General features: G+C 39.0%; 1 protein-coding gene and 1 pseudogene across 3 annotated transcripts in view; both read right to left on the minus strand.

Annotated features, from left to right (window-relative positions):
* GNG2 (G protein subunit gamma 2) overlaps positions 1-18,072 on the minus strand; it is a 106,937-nt gene that overhangs the window by 17,629 nt on the left and 71,236 nt on the right. For all 3 annotated transcript variants that reach the window (XM_023527243.1, XM_011385509.2, XM_011385517.2), the window contains one exon: positions 2,420-2,535. In XM_023527243.1, coding sequence (XP_023383011.1) covers positions 2,420-2,506 — 87 coding nt within the window. In that variant the 5' untranslated portion in view covers positions 2,507-2,535. The remainder of the gene's footprint in view (positions 1-2,419; positions 2,536-18,072) is intronic.
* LOC111735907 lies at positions 6,419-6,537 on the minus strand (annotated as a pseudogene).

Raw genomic sequence — 18,072 nt, forward strand, 5'->3', positions numbered from 1 at the left:
AATAAATGAACAAGCAAAACAAACTCAAGATACAGAGAACAAATTAGACGAAAGGGGAGTGGGGGAGATGGGTGAAAAATGGTGAAAGGGATTAAGAAGTACAAATTGTCAGTTATAAAAATAGTCACAGGGATATAAAGTACAGCATAGGAAACACAGTCAATAATACTGTAGTAACTATGTATGGTGTCGGGTACCAGACTTATCAGGAGGATCACTTTGTAAGTTATATAAATGTCTAACCACTATGCTGTACACTGAAACAAATATAATATTGCATATCAACTGTAGAAAAGAGTTTGAATTTTATTTTACTGGTAATGGCAGTCACAAAAAGATTTTCAATAAGTGAGGAACATAATGAGATTTTCTTATAGGAGTTATTCTTTGGCAGCAACATGGCGGGTAATTGAGATGAGATTTCAGAGAGCTAAGAGCTCCTTGCAGTTAACAGTTGAGAGATGAATAGGGTCTGACCTACAGTTGAAAAAGTTTCTATCTATCATCTGCCTCCCACAGTCAGCTTGTCATCATCACCAACACCATTACATCCTCCTTCAGGAGCCAGGCCTGAGGATTCTGAGTAGTAACAGAAAATGTCAACCACAATAGTGCTTCACAAACACTTTTTTCTTAGCTGGGCTACACCAAAAGGCAAAGTGGTTTTTCCAGAAGGTCCACGAGCAGAACCTCCCCTCTCCCCAAAAAAGAGTGGAATGACTCCTTCTGATACCACAATCATTGGGCCACCTCGCTTCTCTCAGCAGTTACTGTGCCCCTCTGCCACATTGTTCATTTTCAGCAAGGGAGTGAAAAAGAAGAGGCAAGGGGACAAGAGAAGAGAAAGGTGGTAAAGGAGCAAGCCAGATGGTGAGGACCCTTTATTTATCTCATTTGTCAATAAAGAAGAAGAAAGAAAGCTGTTGCAAGAATAGAAGCTGTTTACATTTCGTGGCCCATTACTAGGACTCAAAGTTTACAAAGGAGATTTAGGATAGAGTGTCCATGGATATTCTCTCAGCTTATTTATGGAGAAAGATCACTCTCTAGCACATATCTGATGCGAGTTAAAAGGAGCTAACCCCTTCCTCTAGGAGTGTGGTTCTCAACCTTGGTTATACATTGACATTAACAAATAACTAAAAATATACACTCATACCTGAATTATACCCCAAGAGATTCTAATTTAATTGGTCTAGGATATAGTCTTGGAATTCGTCTGCTTATAGAATTCTCTGGTTGATCTGAATGTGCAGATGGGCTGAGAACCATTGCTCTAGACCAGGGGACAGCAAAATTTTCTGTAAAAACCCAGAGAGGAAATATTTTATGCTTTCTGGGCCATGTGATTTCTGTTGCAACTACTCTACTGTTGTGCGAAAGTAGCCATAGACGATATGTAAATGAATGACTGCAAATGTGTTCTAATAAAACTTTAATACGAAAACAGTCAGTGGGCTGGATCTGGCTCATGAACCATAATTTACTGATCCTTACTGTAGGAGCACACTCCTAGGAGGCCGGATTATCCAGGTTCCTAAGTTAGATATGGAGGGAATAGGAAAAATATTCTAGGTTAAAAAAAGGCATTTGGAAGAATGTTCTAATCTTATGTTAGTAAAATAAGATATGTTTCTAAGTTCCATTTCATAAAATGCTTGGGTCTCCTGGAGAAGTAAAGTCTTGGTAGTTGACAAACGTTCATTTTACCAACCCTGCAGTAGCTGTCTGTTAATAATAATACTGTGTGGGTCAACTTTACATTTAAAATCTGCTGACAAGGAGTTTGGATTTAAAGTCTTGGTTCAGTATGAGATAGGCCCCACTTAAGGCAAAGCTGTCAGGCTGGATCTGGGGAGTGAGGGAAAGAAAAAGTACACCATTAATTTCCATTGAACCTCGATGCTCTTTGTGATTTTTATATTCTGGAGAAAAAAATCCAATAAGGTATAAAGAAGAGAAAAAAATAACCAGAAATGGTAAATTAGAAGGATTAGACATGAAAGATATGACACCTAAACTTAGAATCTAAATCAGGACAGAGAAAAATTAAAACTCAAATGAGAAGAGGGTGCTTACAAGGTCGGGGGGCTGACTGGTGGACTGCTTGCTATGTTTTATGTTCTCAAGTTCCCTGGCTAGAATTCAGTCATGAGCCGATGTGTGTTTTCTGTTCATTTTGTTTTGTTTTTAATTCTACATGGAGAACCAATTTTCATTTATACTATCATTTATGCTGGAAAAATCCAGAGAAAGCAAAGACATTAGAGAAATAAACTTTTGCCTAATTCTTACGTTTCGCTTCCATTATCACTGGTTTCATCGCTCTCTGTGGAAGGAGTAGTAAATGATAGATGGCTGCAAATCATGCCCCTTATAATCAATGCTAGATGAGCTGTGTGGGTTCTGTTGTCCTTACCTTTATCCTGTCTATGTTGGCTTCCATCTTCAGCTGTTCTACCAGCTTCCTGGCCTGTGCTATGCTGGCAGTGTTGTTGCTGGCCATTGGAGTGCTCAGTGGGTTTTTCAGACACACTAGGAAAGAAAACGAGGAAGAATGCATCAGAGAATTCAAGAGCTGCCAAACGTACAGGTTCACCATAACTGGGGGAATCTCAAAAGTGTGAGTATATACAGGCCTGGCTAATTCAGCCCTCTGTACCCCCAATCCAGCACGCTTCTGACTGTCAGGCAGACCAAAACATGGGGTTTGTTTTTCCAACTCCCATCACCTTCTGCCCTTCTATGCTTTTTTAGGGGGGAAAAAATGAAGAATGTTAGAATAAGTCAGTTAGAATAAGATGTGCTGCCAAATTAATAAAGCAAGTTATTAAAATTACTTTAATTTATGAAATAAATTAAAAACAGTAAGGGTGACAGAATGCATCATCACCGTTGTTATTTATTGGGTACTACCATTGTCAGATAACGCTTTAAGTGCCTTAAGAGGATGAGCAGTAAAGGCAAAAAAAGACAGAAGTAGTAAATCATATAATCCTACAGGACTAAAGACACCAAGTTTACAATGTTCCCTTGATGGGCTCAGATATCAACTTTCTGGTTAACTATAACCACTTGGGCCTATTAAGTGGCAGAGAGACTGCAAGAGGAGGTGTGGCTTTGCAGTGTCATTTATCCAGCACTGTTGAAAACAGTCATTTCTCTTTACTCTATGTGAAATATAGCTTTATTCACGACTATCTACTCTACTCACAGTTCTTCAGAAATACGTCTATATCGTCAAGGGGAAGGGATTGCCATGTCTAAATTGTTAATTACATCAATGAGCTCACCAGTGTTATTCTAAGTACAGTACAACAGACTTACTAATTTTTAAAACATGGAAATGGAACATAAATGCTTGGAGAGTGGAATTGTTCTGTACCTATGCAGACTGTGAGAGGTTTCTCTGCCCCTGGCTCTGCTACACTTCCTCTCCATCCTTGACCCGACTCCCTTCCAGTAACTGTCACAATTTCATTTCTCTTCTAATTCTTTCTTGACCCACCATCTCACTTTATTCTCGTTGCTCGTCTCGAAAAGTGTCCTATTTTATTTTCAGTGTCCATTTTCCCTACATTTTGTTCAGGTCTTCCTTCATGTCAAGGTGCCATATGCTATTTTGGGGCTGTCTGTATAAAGGTGCCCCTGGAGGTCACTGACATCCAATAATAAAGCAATGTCTGAGAGATGCAATTTAACTAGAGTGCATGACCCAATAAATGAGAAGCATTAAAACACTGCTTCAGTCAACACTAGTTGAATCTTGTTCTGAAGACATTTTATTAAAAACCGTGACTTCTGCTACCTTTAGGGAATATTTTTATCTAGGGATAAAGTAGGATCAGGCTACCATCTAAAAAAGGAAAGAGGACAAATAGAAAACCTGGGGAAGGAAGAATGACCCAAAATAAGTTCAATACATAGATTTTTATTAGAATCAAAAAGCGATTTTTAATTATCAAAGAAGCAAAAGTCTATAAATTATCTTCTTTGGTTCTTATTTCTTGATATCTAGTTCTTCGCGACAAAAGAATTATGTATAACTCTCTATAAACAAAGAAGTCCCTTTATAGAGTGCTATTTTATAAAGAATACTGCAAAATAAGTTGCTTCGATAACATTTACAGTATAAATTGGAAGTTAAACTAACCGTTCCCTCAACTTATTTTCAAAGGAGTTGGACACAATAAAATGGGAAGGAAGACTGAAGGGATTTTAAAGCCACAAAGATCTCTGAATTCTACTTTCATATGTTTGAACATCAAGGGAACATATAAAAAACAAACAAAATAATATTTAAAAAAAGCCTTTACTAACTATGATTTCATCAACATGGTTAAGGACCCAATCATCTCAGCTCTACAGGGAAATTCTATGCCCCCAAGTTAGACAAACATTGAACTGCCTCACAAAACTTCATAAGGCAGAGATGGAGTAGTGACTTATCAATTAGGGTAGCCTAATTCTTCCATTCATCCAAAGTTGAAAGGCAGCCATGATCTATAAGCCCTGGACACTGTTCGATGAAGTTAATATTTCTTCTAAACTAGAATTTATCACACTAGAATATAGACTATCACAGAATTACCAAATCCTCACTGGGTCGGAGGGAGCTTTGAGAGTCTGGCTAGCCTCTAAATCTAAATCAAATCACAGAGACCACAGCTTACCTCCAATTATCCCTTCTTTTCTTCATTAGTAATAACATTTTTTTTTTCCTTTTTACCAGAGATTTCAAGAAACCTGAATATTAGCTGGGCATATTTTACTGGAAGATATATTCTCTAGCTTCCCTTGCAGCTAGGTATAGTCATATGACTAAGTTTTGACCAATGAGATATAAGCAGAAGTATCCTTGAAGGGAAGGGGTATGCCCTTTGCCTCTTCTTCCTCCTGTAACTGGCCTAGAAGGTAGTCATGTTGACCACAGAGCTCTAGGCTATACTTCAGAGGTGAGCAGGAAGGATCCAGGTTCTTATTGACACTGTAGAGCCACCATGCCACCTGTGAACTGGCTACCATCTATGTGAAGAGAAATAAGCACTATCACCATTATTGAGGGTTTCCTCTGCCGTTGGCTGACAGACCTGCCATTAACTGATTAAATGATCCAATATATCACTCAAGTATCTAGGAAAGTTTATGTTCTAATGCCTGTTTATGTTCCCTGGGAAAGCTGTGGGTGTCCTGAGGAGACAGAGATAAAAAGAGTATGAATTTTCTATTGCTGCTGTAACATTACTATAAATTTATAGCTTAAACAATACTTAAACAATATTATCCTACATTTATAGAGATCAGGAGTCTGAAGTAGGTCTCACTGGGCTAAATTCTAGGCGTCAGCAGGGCTGCATTCCTTCTGGATGTTCTAAGGGAGAAACTGTTTCCTTTCCTTTTCTAGCTTCTAGGGGCTGCCAGCATTCCTTGGCTCTTGGCCTTTTCCCTCATCTTCAAAGCCAGCAAAGGTGAGTTGAGTCCTTCTCACATCATATCACTCTGACCTCTTCTATTGTCACATCTTCCTTTGATTCTCCTCTGCCCCCTTCTTCAACTTATAAGGACCCCTGTAACTACACAGGTAACCCAGAACAATCTCCCAATCTTTAGGTCAACTGATTAGTGACCTTAAATTCCATCTGCAACCTTAATTCACCTTTTCCATGTTACATAACATAGTCACAGGTTCCAGGAATGAGGACATGGATATCTTTGGGGGCCTTTATTCTCCCTACATAGAAAGAGATCTCTGTGCAGGCATAAAAAGTAAATGAAGGAGTGAGGGTTGATATAGAAAAAGAGGAATGGGCCACCATGCAAGTCTAGAAATGCTGGAGAAAGAACACATTTGAAACCTAAATGGACTTAAGAGAAACAAATAAACATAGGACTTTGATTTGTGCTCCAAGTTTTAGGAAGATACATCTTCCTAAATGTTCCTGAATATTCTTGTTTTATATGCAATGAAATAATTTTGAAAATTACTTCACGCATTTCCCTCTTTTACATGTCTAGCTGCTTCCCCATAAAAGCAATGATGAAATCCCCTTTCTGAAGACCATTAGAACTGTAGAGTCCTAGACCCATGTTCCAAAGAAGTATGTATTTTCCTAAAAAGTAGCTATGGTAAATAGGAAAAGTTAGCTTATCTTCTAAGCTTGAGACATTTGGACAATGCATTACACACACACACACACACACACACACACACACACACACACACACACACACACACAGAACTCTTTTCATCTTACAGAACTGAAGCTCCATAAACAATAAACAGGAACTCCCATTCTTTTCTTCCCTCAGCCCTGGAAACCATCATTACATTTTCTATTTCTATAATTTGGCTATTCTAGGTACCTCATAGAAGTAAAGTCATACAGTATTTGTCTTTTTGCTTTTTTTTTTTTCTTAATGCCTATAGCACCTGATATTCCTAGGTAGTCTGCCATCCAAGTACTAACCAAGCCTGACCCTGCTTAGCTTCTGAGATCAGATGAGACTGGGCGTGTTCAGGGTGTTATGGCCGTAGACAGTATTTGTCTTTTCATGATTGGCTTAGTTCCCTTACCATAATGTCCTCAAGATTCATCCATATTGTAGCATGTGTCAGAATTCCCTTCCTATTTAAGGCCAAATAATATTTCATTGTATGTATATACCACATTTTGATTATCTATTCATCTGTTGATGGACACATGGGCTGCTTCCATGCTTTAGCTATTGTGAATAATGCTTCTATGAAAATAGAGGTATAACTATCTCTTTAAGGCCCTACCTAGAAGTGGAATTGCTGAGTCACAGAGTAAATCTATTTTTAAATTTTTGAGAAATAGCCAGGCTGTTTTCCATATCGACTGTACCGTTTTACACTTTCATCAAAGTGCGCAAGGGTTCCAATTTCTCCTATTCTAACACCAACATTTGTTATTTTATGTTGTTGTTTTTTTTTAATAGTTGTAATCCTAATAAGTGAGAGGTGGTATCTCATTGCGGTTTTCATTTGCATTTCCTAATGATTAGTGATGTTGAGCATCTTTTTCTGTAATTATTGACCACTTATATGTCCTTTGGAGAAAAGTCTATTCAAGTCCTTTGCCCATTTTTGAATTTTTTTGTGTTGTTGAGTTTTAGGAGTTCTCTATATAGTCTGGATATTAACCTATTACCAGATATATGGCCTGCAAATATTTTCTCCCATTCCATGGATTGACTTTTCACTATTAATAGTGTGTTTTGATGCACAAAAGTTTTTCATTTTCATGAAGTCCAATTTGTCTATTTATTCTTTTGTTGCCTGTGCCTTCGTTGTCACATTCAAGAAATCACTGCCAAATAAGATGTTGTGAAGCTCTCCCCCTATGTTTTCTTTAGATAGTTTTATAGTTTTAGCTCTTACATTTACATATTTGATCTTTTTTTTTTATTTTTAATTTTTTTATTTTTTACGCCTACAGCACCTGGTCTTCCTAGGTGGTGTCCCATCCTAGTACTAACCAGGCCCGATCTTGCTTAGCTTCCGAGATGATCATTTTGAATTACTTTTTGTACATAGTGTGAAGTAAAGGTCCAACTTCTTTCTTTTGCATATGGATATCTAGTTTTCCCAGAATAATTTGCTGAAAAAATTATCTTCCCCTATTAAATGATCTTGTCACCTTTGTTGAAAATCATTTGACCATGTATGTGAGGGTTTATTCTTAGACTCTCTATTCTATTCCTAAGTTAATTCTACTCTAAGCTAATTTCTAAGTCTTTTTTTTCTTTTGATACTATGGTAAAAAAAAAATTTAAATTAAATATCCTTTTCAGATTGTTCGTTGTTAGTATATAGAAATGTTACATTACTGACTTTTACTGGGATGAGGAAGCCTTTTGTCTTCCAACCCTACCTAAGTTGAGAGTAACTGAATGCAACGAGAAGTTTGTTGAGGAAAGGTGTTGCACCTTGTGAACATAATGGGGCCAAGACAAAGTGTTGACAGAGTCCTGTCAGATGCTTAGGCAGTTTCAACAAGGAAGCACAGACACACATCAGATATTCTTTGCTAATGTTCCTGTTTCATTTTACATGTAACTCAACCTGGGCAGAAATTATTTTTTTAAGAGGGAAGGACATGGTTTGAATATACTACCTGAAAAAGCTAAAAGAAAAAATAAAATTCTGCTGGGAAGATCATGTAGATAAAGCTTTAAAACATGCACCTCTTAAAAACAACTAAAAACTTTTAGTTAAAAAGGTAGAGTGGTTCATTTCTATGCATTCCTCCCCCTTCACCCGATCAGCCCAGTCATTGGACTGCCTTGTAATGCACTGTAATTTACCTTTCCAGGGGTTTAGATTATAGAAGCCATCAGAGGGCCACCCCAGAGTTTCACCCAGCTGTGGACTCTACCTCTTTTGGAAATTGGTGGGGCAGAAGAAAACAGTCAGAGTCTAGTCCTCTTGGGGAAACTCTGGATTCCTGAGGTCAGTTCTTGGATCTCAGAACATCTCTGGGATTTAGCTGGGGTGACAACCAAAAGTTGAGTAGTGCTACTGTGACACCCTTCAGTCCAGGAAGCTATTTGTAGTCAACAATTGGTAGTACCTGTGAAGTTCTGGATCATCTGGTAACCGAGTTATAGCATGGAATATGGGTGGTCACACATCTCTGAGTTTGAATCAGTGAACTATAACACTGCATGTTAATTCTTCCAGAAGTCAAAGCCAAAAACTCTTTTTAAAATTCTAATAATTTACCCGTTGGAAATTCCAAATGGGATTCAAACTATTCTCCAAGTTCCACAGCCAAGGGAGGTACCACTCCTTAGGAGGCATTTGGAAATGTGTAGGGGTGATCTGGGTTATGACAAATAACTAAGGGTGCTCTTGGCATGTACTGAACAGAGGCAGAAACTCTAATGCCCTGCAGAGTGCTGGTAACAATGATTTGTGTTGTTCAAAAGGCCTATAATACCCTCAGTGAGAAAGGACATTGACAAACTAGCCATAGAGCTGGGCATGAAAAATCTGCTCAAAGAAACTACACCATGAGGAAAGGTTCAACAAACTGGGCTTTTATACTTCTGTCTTATGATCCCTATTACCTTCCCAGTGATGAATAAGTATTAAATGCTCATAATTCTCATCAGCATCATGCTTTATGGATATTTGGTTCCCGTTTATTTAAAAGAGAACATAGTCTCTTTCTTGCAATTGTGCTGGTGGAATGAGATTATGCGGGGTTCTATCTGCCAGTGAACAAAAAGAATACAAATAACAAAAACCCTTAGAACAATTACAGACCTTGTGTGTGAAAGATTGGCAGGACTCTGCAAGAATGTCCTAATTATCCCACCTGAATTCCAAACCCAAGAATAATATAGAAGGCATTTTATTCTTTTCATCTGATGAGAGGAGCTCCCCCTGCCCAACCCCAGCAATATGAGACACAGACATAGACATAATGGAATAATAACCATTACATGAATTTTCTTTGTCTATAAATATATCCAGCATTTTAATTTATTTCAGGAGGAACTTTTCTGTTAAGAAACCACACATTTTCTTGTCATTTAGGCTTAGGAGTGAACACAAAACCCTTATTTCTGTGGTACAAAGATAAATAAATGTTTTGATTATGGGATCTTTGAGATAACCTGCTTAGAGAGAGTAGGTTAATTGTGGAGGATTCCATTCTTCTCATACTCTGATGGTGTTTTTTAAGCGTGGTATCCAGCAGGATCCCCTATGGCCTTCCATTTTAATTACAACTGTGGATTCTTCAGAACTGTGTTTTCATATTTCCTGTAGGTGCTAAGGGGGTTTGATTTATTTGTTTTGTATAGTTACAGGTTCAGATTACATTGGCAATAAATCAAATAATTCTAAGTCTAGAAAACAAATTAGAGGTTTACAATCTTCCAGTCACCTGATGATACCTTTATTATTCTCATTTGCTAGTTAGCCATATTATTGGTGAGTGGTTGTTAGTTGCTTTTGAATTAGAGGACTAATTTCAAATTATTCCAATTTAAAAATGTTCAGAACTTCTACAATTAGTCACCTGGACAAATATCTTTGTTAACTGTTCATACTACAACACAAGTTTGATCATTTTGCCACTCATTTTTTTTTGATCCTTACTCTTATTTATTCTGCAGCAAGTAAGTACACCATCACGAAATTGATTAGATTACACACACAAAGAGTACAGTTAATATCCATTCCTGTGAAGGGCTTTAACACACAGAACACTAGTGAATTTATGCATAGCAGCTGCAGTGTGAATCAAATGATAATTATAAAATAGCCCGCCAGGCTTCAGGGTAGTTTTTTGTCAGGCATCTCTTTCTGTTACCAGTTGGCCACTTTGACTTGAAGAGACCATAATAGCACATTTCAATCTGCACTAATCAGCACACACTAATTTCTTTTTGTTTCTCCAGCGACAAGGGACATTTTAAATCAACAAGGGATTTATTTGTGAAGCTTGTTGTTTCTCCCTCAACACTTTCGAGCCCCAGAGTATTAAGGTTGGAATCCACCTTGGACACTCACTCTTTCCCAATCATGTGTTTCAACAGTTGGAAATGTCACAAAAAGTATCTTTTGGGTGTCACAATGTCTTAGTTTCCTCACTTGCTTTTGCTCATTTTTGAGCAGTAGTGTGGAGGCTGGGGGTGGAAAATAAAAACAGAGATGAGAATAGAGCAAGTGGGGGGACAGTGAGGAAGGATAATAGGGTACATCCATACAGACTTAGGCACGGAAGAGCTTGGAGATAAAGGGTATGAAATGATCTTAGACTCCACTGGCTACTGGTTGGTATTTCAAGAGAAGAGGAGAGAATGAGAATAGGTGAGCCAGGGAGGGAAAAAACAGGGGACCCGAGGAGGGGAGGGAAGGAAAGGGGATCCAGGGAGGGGAAGGAGGCACAGGAGCCAGAATGCAGAAAGCTGGACAACACAATGCTGGCTAAGGTGAAAGATAGGTTTGTAAACAAAACAAAAACAGGAGGCTTCTAAGTTCCTTCCTCTTCCTCCTTTCTCCCCTCTACATTTTTTTGTGTTTCTCATTTCCGGGAATTTGATTTTACAGGTAAAACTCTGTTCTTTCACCAGAGGACAAGGAATTCATACTAAAAATGAATATTAGCTTATAAACCAAGGGCTTTCCATATGACAGGAAATGGGCCAAGTGCTTTAAAGCATTATTTAATCCTCACAACAACCCAAAGAAAGTAAGCACTGCATCCCTAGGTGGAGGAAACTGAGGCTTAGATTAAATGTTCTGACATTAGTGAGAAGGGTGTTTCTGAATCATGCTCCCCAGGGAAAGATTTTCTTCCAGCCCGTCTCAATTCATATTTTTAGAGGCAGCAGACTGATCCTAATCAGGAGACTATGTCTATACATTCGGTCATTTTCACAAACATAATAGCAAGTTTTACAGTCCTTGTAGCTACAGGGAAAGCAAATGGGAATGAGGGCTAGAGTGGAAGCGGCACCAAACAAAAGTGCTAGGGGGCCGAAAGGGAAGAAGATGAACCAAGGGAGCAACATCGACTTAAAATCCACTCCACTATTTCTATGTGGGTTTGCTAGGATGCTGCCACTTACCAAAAGGTATAAGACAAAATCCCATCTGATTTTCTTCGAACCAGCATGGGAGCCATCTATGCTGTGTAGATGGAGAGTAAGACACAACATAGCTTCCCTGACTCACTGGGGTGCCAGAAACCATTATTTGAAATGACAACTCTGTTTTCCAGTAAACTTGTTTTTGAAATAACATCTCTGTGATATGCAGCTTTCCAAAAGCAGAACCATTGGTAAGCTGCTTTTAACGACCTTGACAAAAACACAGCCCTTAAAAAATGTCGACTCAAAAGTCATGGATTTTACAGGTTTTGTAAAATCAAACAGGAATGAATAGGCCATGTCACAACTTTAAAATGACATGCAAGCTTTTAGTTTTTATCCGAGCTTCATATAAGGAAGTGGCTTGTGCCCACAAATGGGGGCTGCCATTCTTAGATGTTAAATGGGCTTTGTTCACTCCAGGGAAAAAAGATTAGTATTTTGTATGGCATATGTTAGATTTTCTTCTTTCTTTCGTTTTTTTCTTTTCTTTTCTTTCTTCTTCTTCCTTTTTTTTAATATGGAAGCCCAGACCATGAACCAGTAGGGTGCCAACAAAAGAGTAATAATGAGCTTGTTTCCATAGAAATGGCTCTGTTAACCTACTGATGTCTAATTCTCCACAGCAGCGGGCAAGAGGGATCTGACAAGCAGCGGCCTTCTGCCGCTTTGTAGAAATTATCCATTGGTTAATTAATTTCTTAAAAAAAAAAAAAAAAGAACTACTGCTTCAATCCTAAATAGTCAGTGGATCTCAAGCCTTAGGCAGCCCCCGGAGTTCAGGGAGCCTTGCCTGCCTGAGCTTCCTTGCCACAGATCCAATGGCCCCTTAGGCTTACAAAATGAACACCAGAAGTCCTTTGGCTGTGTTCCTTAATGCGGCCCACCCAATAAGAACTGGACCCCCTCCATTCAGGCATTTTTTTAATCACTGTTGTCTGGGGATATTTCCTGGGGATGCAACTAACAGGAGGTACAAGAGTGGAAAAACAGGCATTAGGAGACAATATACCTGAATTCTAGTGTGTTCTGATACTCCCAGCTGTTTTACAGTGGGAAAATCACTTAATCTTTCTGGGCCTCATTGGCTCAGAGAAGACATAACTCCAAGACTGCACAAGTGTGCTTAAGGTTTGTGACAGCGTGTTATAAATTATGGAGTGCTATACAAGCAACAGGCATGAATAGAGAATGACCACTACCACTTACTGAGCAATTACTAAGCGCTTTGACCTAAAAACATTAGATACATAATCTCCAATTCTCACTGGCAAGGAACATGGAAAAGGAATCAGGGACTAAGAAAGGCAAAGAGAAAAATCTGTGATGAGGACCAACTGTGGCTCTATTAAGTGAGAACCTAATAAACAACAAGAACCCAAACAATCCAAAGGTGGGAAAATCTTTTTTTTTGTGGGGAAGGTGGGTAACTGATTTTTAACATTCTAATTTGCAATGACAACTGATGGGAGAGATGGTGATTATTTGAAAAACAATTGTGATTTAAACTTAGCAAACAAAGATTTACTGAGTGCTTAATGTGTGTGAGCCAGAAGCACGTGCCCATGTTACATAGTGTTTTTAAGGAAACCAGCCACTGAGCAGATGTGCTACCTCAATAAGGCACTTTGTTTCATTGGTATCTTCTGGAGGGAAAGGCTCAAATACAATGTTTGTAAAGGTTTTTTTGTGGCCACAGAATAAACTTGCAAGCCTAGCAGCCGAGGATAACTGGCTTCTGCCTCCTCCTCAGTCATATATCCTGTATGTAAAGGCCAGCAGAGCAACTGTGCACATACAACAAGTGTTTCCATCAAAATCTTTACTGCCTGCTGCTGCCCCACATCACAAGCCCTCATCTTCAGCCAAACCAGGCTGTTCTCTTGTTTTCCCAGTACAGCTCATGTCTGCAGTAGCAGTGATTTTGCCATATCTCTCATACCTCATGCACTCCTGAATCTGACAGCCCAGCTCAAGCCTCTCTTTCTCTGAGAAACCTTCCTCAGTGACTACAGCAACCTCTTCGGTCTCTCAAGCTTGCACCAGCCTGGCAGCCTGTGCTAGTATAAACGAAGAAGCCATTTCTCTGGCTTTTTAAAAAATTGCATGCTGACCGATATTATTAATTATTAGTATTCTGTCCAGGCTTCTTCCCATAAATGTTTATTAAGGATACCCTTCTTTCCCCAAAATTGCTCTGTTCTCTTCACTGGTTAAACAGAGCAAGCCAGGTTTTACCTGAGGGCCCTTGCACTTGCCGTTTCCCTATCTGCAATGCTGCATTGCCCCTGGGTGGTGCTGTGCTCAGCTACTGCTTTCTCCTTCAGACCAATGTTCAAACGCCAAGTCTCCTCCTGATTGTACTATCTAAAGTGCCCTGTTCAGCCCCTGTCATTCTTTAGCATATCACCCTGTTTAGTTTCTTTAATTACAAAAATCCGAAATTATATCATCAGTCTCTTCTAAATGTTAAATGCAAAGGCCTTATCTCTCATATTCCCAGTAAGTGCTCGATAAATATTTAAGTGAATGAAAGTCCTCCAGTGCACCCCTAGTACCCAGCCTCATTTATATTAGATATATCACTACATATTTGCTACTTCTGATGATGAGTGTAAGGCACACAGCATCATCCACACCCCTCACTGTAGCCCCACCGAACAGATGTTCCTGGATACAGATTGCAAACAATGGCTTTCGTTTGGTAGCAAATGGGCTTATGGAGCACAGTCCCCAAAACGGCTCCTCCCAGACTATATCTCGTCTGATCTTCAAGTATCCCCACATTCTTGGGGCAGATGATAAGCTCATCACTTGCACCCTCTTCCCTCTCACCATTTCCTGGCTCCTGCCAAGAAAGGGACAGATCGTCAAGTAACCAGATGCATTCCAGGTTCTTTTTGGCCACATACACAGCATGGATAACTTTTCCCAGTTGCAAAGTTACACGAATGCTCTGTTTGAAAGTGTAAACGTCAGTCAGATGCTGAAAGTTCCTCAGAGCATTGGCTTTGTATTCCCCACTGAACCACCGATCTGTGACCTCTCATGTCAGACAGAATCCCAGTGTCAGGCCACAGCCCCGAAAACATGGCATGCAAGGCCTTGTCTCCTTTTTCTTAGTTTAGTGTCAGGGACAGAAAGAAGCACATTTTTCCCCAATTCACTTTTCTCTCTTATATGACAAATACATAGCCATTACTGAAAAACTGAAAAACACAGATATTCAGAAAACAACCAAGTTAACCTTCACAGTAACATTTCAAGTGCCTTTCCTTAACTTGGAGTGCTTATTTTTTTGGTGTGCAATATCATGCTGGGAAGATAATATTAACTAATATGCATAATCATTTGCTGGGCCCTGCGTAAATGCTGACCTTCTGAGATGTTTTCTCATTATTCATACTGAGAACACCCTTAAGAGAATGAAGTTATTTTAATGTTTCCCCATTACTCAAGAGTCAATTTTATGTCACATCTTTTAAGGCTATTACACATCTTGGATATGTCATACAGAACAAATTTTTATCCTTCTAAACAACATTGTTTTTAAAACTACTGCTGTAGGTACATAAAATAGTCATGCCAATATCCCTCTGATTTTAAGGAGCAAATAGAAGAAAAATGTAAAAAAAATAAAGATAAAGGTACAAGCAACCTTTTCTTTTACTTTGTCACTAAGGATACAGACAACTACTGCCCACACTGAGTCAGAACTACCCTGGATCCCTGGATTACAGGGGAGGAGAATCAAGAAAGGGGCCCTTCTCCACAGGATAGTTGTTTATTTGCCATCTCCAAAAGGTGAAAGGAACTTGTCTAAAATGTTGATTTGGGGACCAGGAGTTTATCTTACAGGTACTTTTTTTTTAAGTCAGGTTTATCAAGGAATAATTTATAAACATTAAAATTCACCATTTAAGTATGCAGATGAAAGGAATTGTGTATGTAGAGTCCCCAAAGCACCCCAATTGCAGATACTATTTTCAGGAGTTATTTAACTACCTCGGCTGTTCACTTTCTTCCTTTTCTAGCCTGCCCTCATAGAATGAATACCTCTGAGACAAGTCCCCAGGTACCTAGAGCAGTTCTGAGAAAGCGAAGGCTGTAAACTTGACTGACATTACTTAATAAGCCATGGAGTTCACAGAATCGTTAAATCTTGGAGTTTAGCAGGACCCAGAAGTTGTCTTGCAGAACTGTCTATCCAAAACAGAAATCTTTTTTATAACCACTGATCTAATACCCTTAATCACTTGTGATACAGGTTTAGAAAACACCTTCAAATGTATGAAGCCCAGAATGGCACTGTGTTTTATTTAATATTTGGTCCAGTTTTGGCAGCCCCTTTGGGGCTCATGAAAAGAGGCCTCCCAGGATAAGAGTTGAGGATTTTTTCTAGCAATGAGCAAGTTAGAAAATGGCTCCTTTGTAAATTTATGCCACTACACTTAAAGAGAGGCTAAACATAAGACATTTGAAACCCACTGAACCAAGATCCTTATTTCACAGATTGAAAAAACTTAAGGGCTAGAATGATTAAATAAATTATCTTAGAAAACACAGCCATTACCCAGAGTCAGAACCAAGGACTTAAATCCTGGTTTAAGATACATGGTTAGATGTACTTTTCACTGTTTCTTGAGTATTTCTTACATTTTGGCACTCCTTAAATTGTAAGCATTATTAAGGTTCCAGTTTCTTACTAAGTTGTTCCTCCCCTCCCTCCCATGTGTGGTCACTACTAGAGAAACCCTATTAGGAGAATGTGGAAGAGGAGAAGGTAGTTAATAAAATAAAAATAATATCCTACTCTCTGTGTTGACCCCTCACCACTCTATGGTAATCATTACCCAATAGTGAAACATTCAAATCTATTTAGACTAGAAGAACTAGGCTTGATTTTCTCACCTTAGTATTTTTGGACTATTTTTGCAAAGAATGTAAATATCCAGGAAATTCGATTATAAAGTTCCCTTGATAAGTGAGTGAACAATATTTCCTAAGCAGATCCCTGCACTTTAATAAAACAGGTTTAAAGTTATATAGAAGGAGAAACACGATTATGTAGATCACCAGGGAATTTCTTCAGAGGACATCTCTTTTAAATAAATGTGGTATCTATTGATGGAAACATGAAGGGAAAGACAGAGGGTTTTGGAAGTAGCAGAGCCACAAGGACACAGTCATGGCACCCCAAGGTACTGAACCGATGTCCACAAAGAAAATGTCAGAATCAGCGTAGAGTAATACAGAGTGCTGAATTCTGAGGCTGGAGGTCTGGATTTGAGGTTTTAGCTTTACTGCATAATCATTTCTCTCCTCTTGGCCTCAATTTGGCCTTTTGTAAAATGAAAGAGTAGAAGTGGTTGATTGACTCCTTTCTAGTTCTTTTTGCTATTTGTTCAAGAGAGATTAACATAGTTTCATTCCTATTACTATAATGTGAAATCCCACAGCTCTGGGATTCTCTCAACGTAGTTAAGTTTCAGCCCAAATTCCAAAATTAAATGTCCAAGGAAAGTGGGTAAATATGCAGAAAAGCTCTAAACCCAAGAGGATCTTGGCTGGTTGAAAGGAGGATTTTAAGCTTTCCATATTCTCTTATGTCCATTTCCTGTCATTCCAGATCACTCCCACTGTACCCTGATTCTAAGAATTCAGGACACCAATCTATTGAGCCTCCTGCCTTTTTGCTTCCCTCAAAACCTTCATGTCCTCATGTGCCACCTTCTCAGGCTTAGAGTTCATGGTCTATCATGTGGTCATTCCCTTTCAATGTACAGCAACTCTACCTCTTTCTCAATCATACCAGCTGATAAAATCCTCAAACTTGGTTGAATTCAACTCTCAATCTATCCTTGAGCAACTAGAGTGGTGAGTAATCACGCAACCACAAATTCACAGATATTAACTTCAAGTGGGTCCTTAGTGCTGCCCAACTTTTCTTCCACATCTCCTTAGTCAACTTCCAGTGACATTTTCTCACACATTCTCCTCTCTCTTCAAATCTCTAATACCTCCTCTCTCCCAATCCTCAAGCTTAGCTCGTAACTTTGGTGCTTATTTCACTGAAAAAGTAGCAGCACTCGGAAGAGAATGCCATATTCTTCCATGATCAACCCCAACAACTTACCTGCTCCTGAGTTCTATTCTTTTTTTGTGATGATGTCGTGTGTGTGTGTGTGTGTGTGTGTGTGTGTGTGTGTGTGTGTGTGTGTGTGTGTGTGTACACAGGACATCATATATATAATCTTGGTGAGAAGCCCCTTCCCTTCAGCACTGGCTCCCATTTCCTCTTATCTACTAAAGGACTTGACTCTTGTCCATTTCATACTTTATTTTCCACTGGTTTGGGGAAGCACTTCTGAGGCAAACCAGAAACAGATTTGCAGATGAAGAAATAATGGAGAGAGCAGGTGACCTGACCAAGGTCACAGAGGG

Source organism: Pteropus vampyrus, unplaced genomic scaffold (genome assembly GCF_000151845.1).
Source record: "Pteropus vampyrus isolate Shadow unplaced genomic scaffold, Pvam_2.0 Scaffold15, whole genome shotgun sequence".
NCBI classification, from domain to species: Eukaryota; Metazoa; Chordata; class Mammalia; order Chiroptera; family Pteropodidae; genus Pteropus; species Pteropus vampyrus.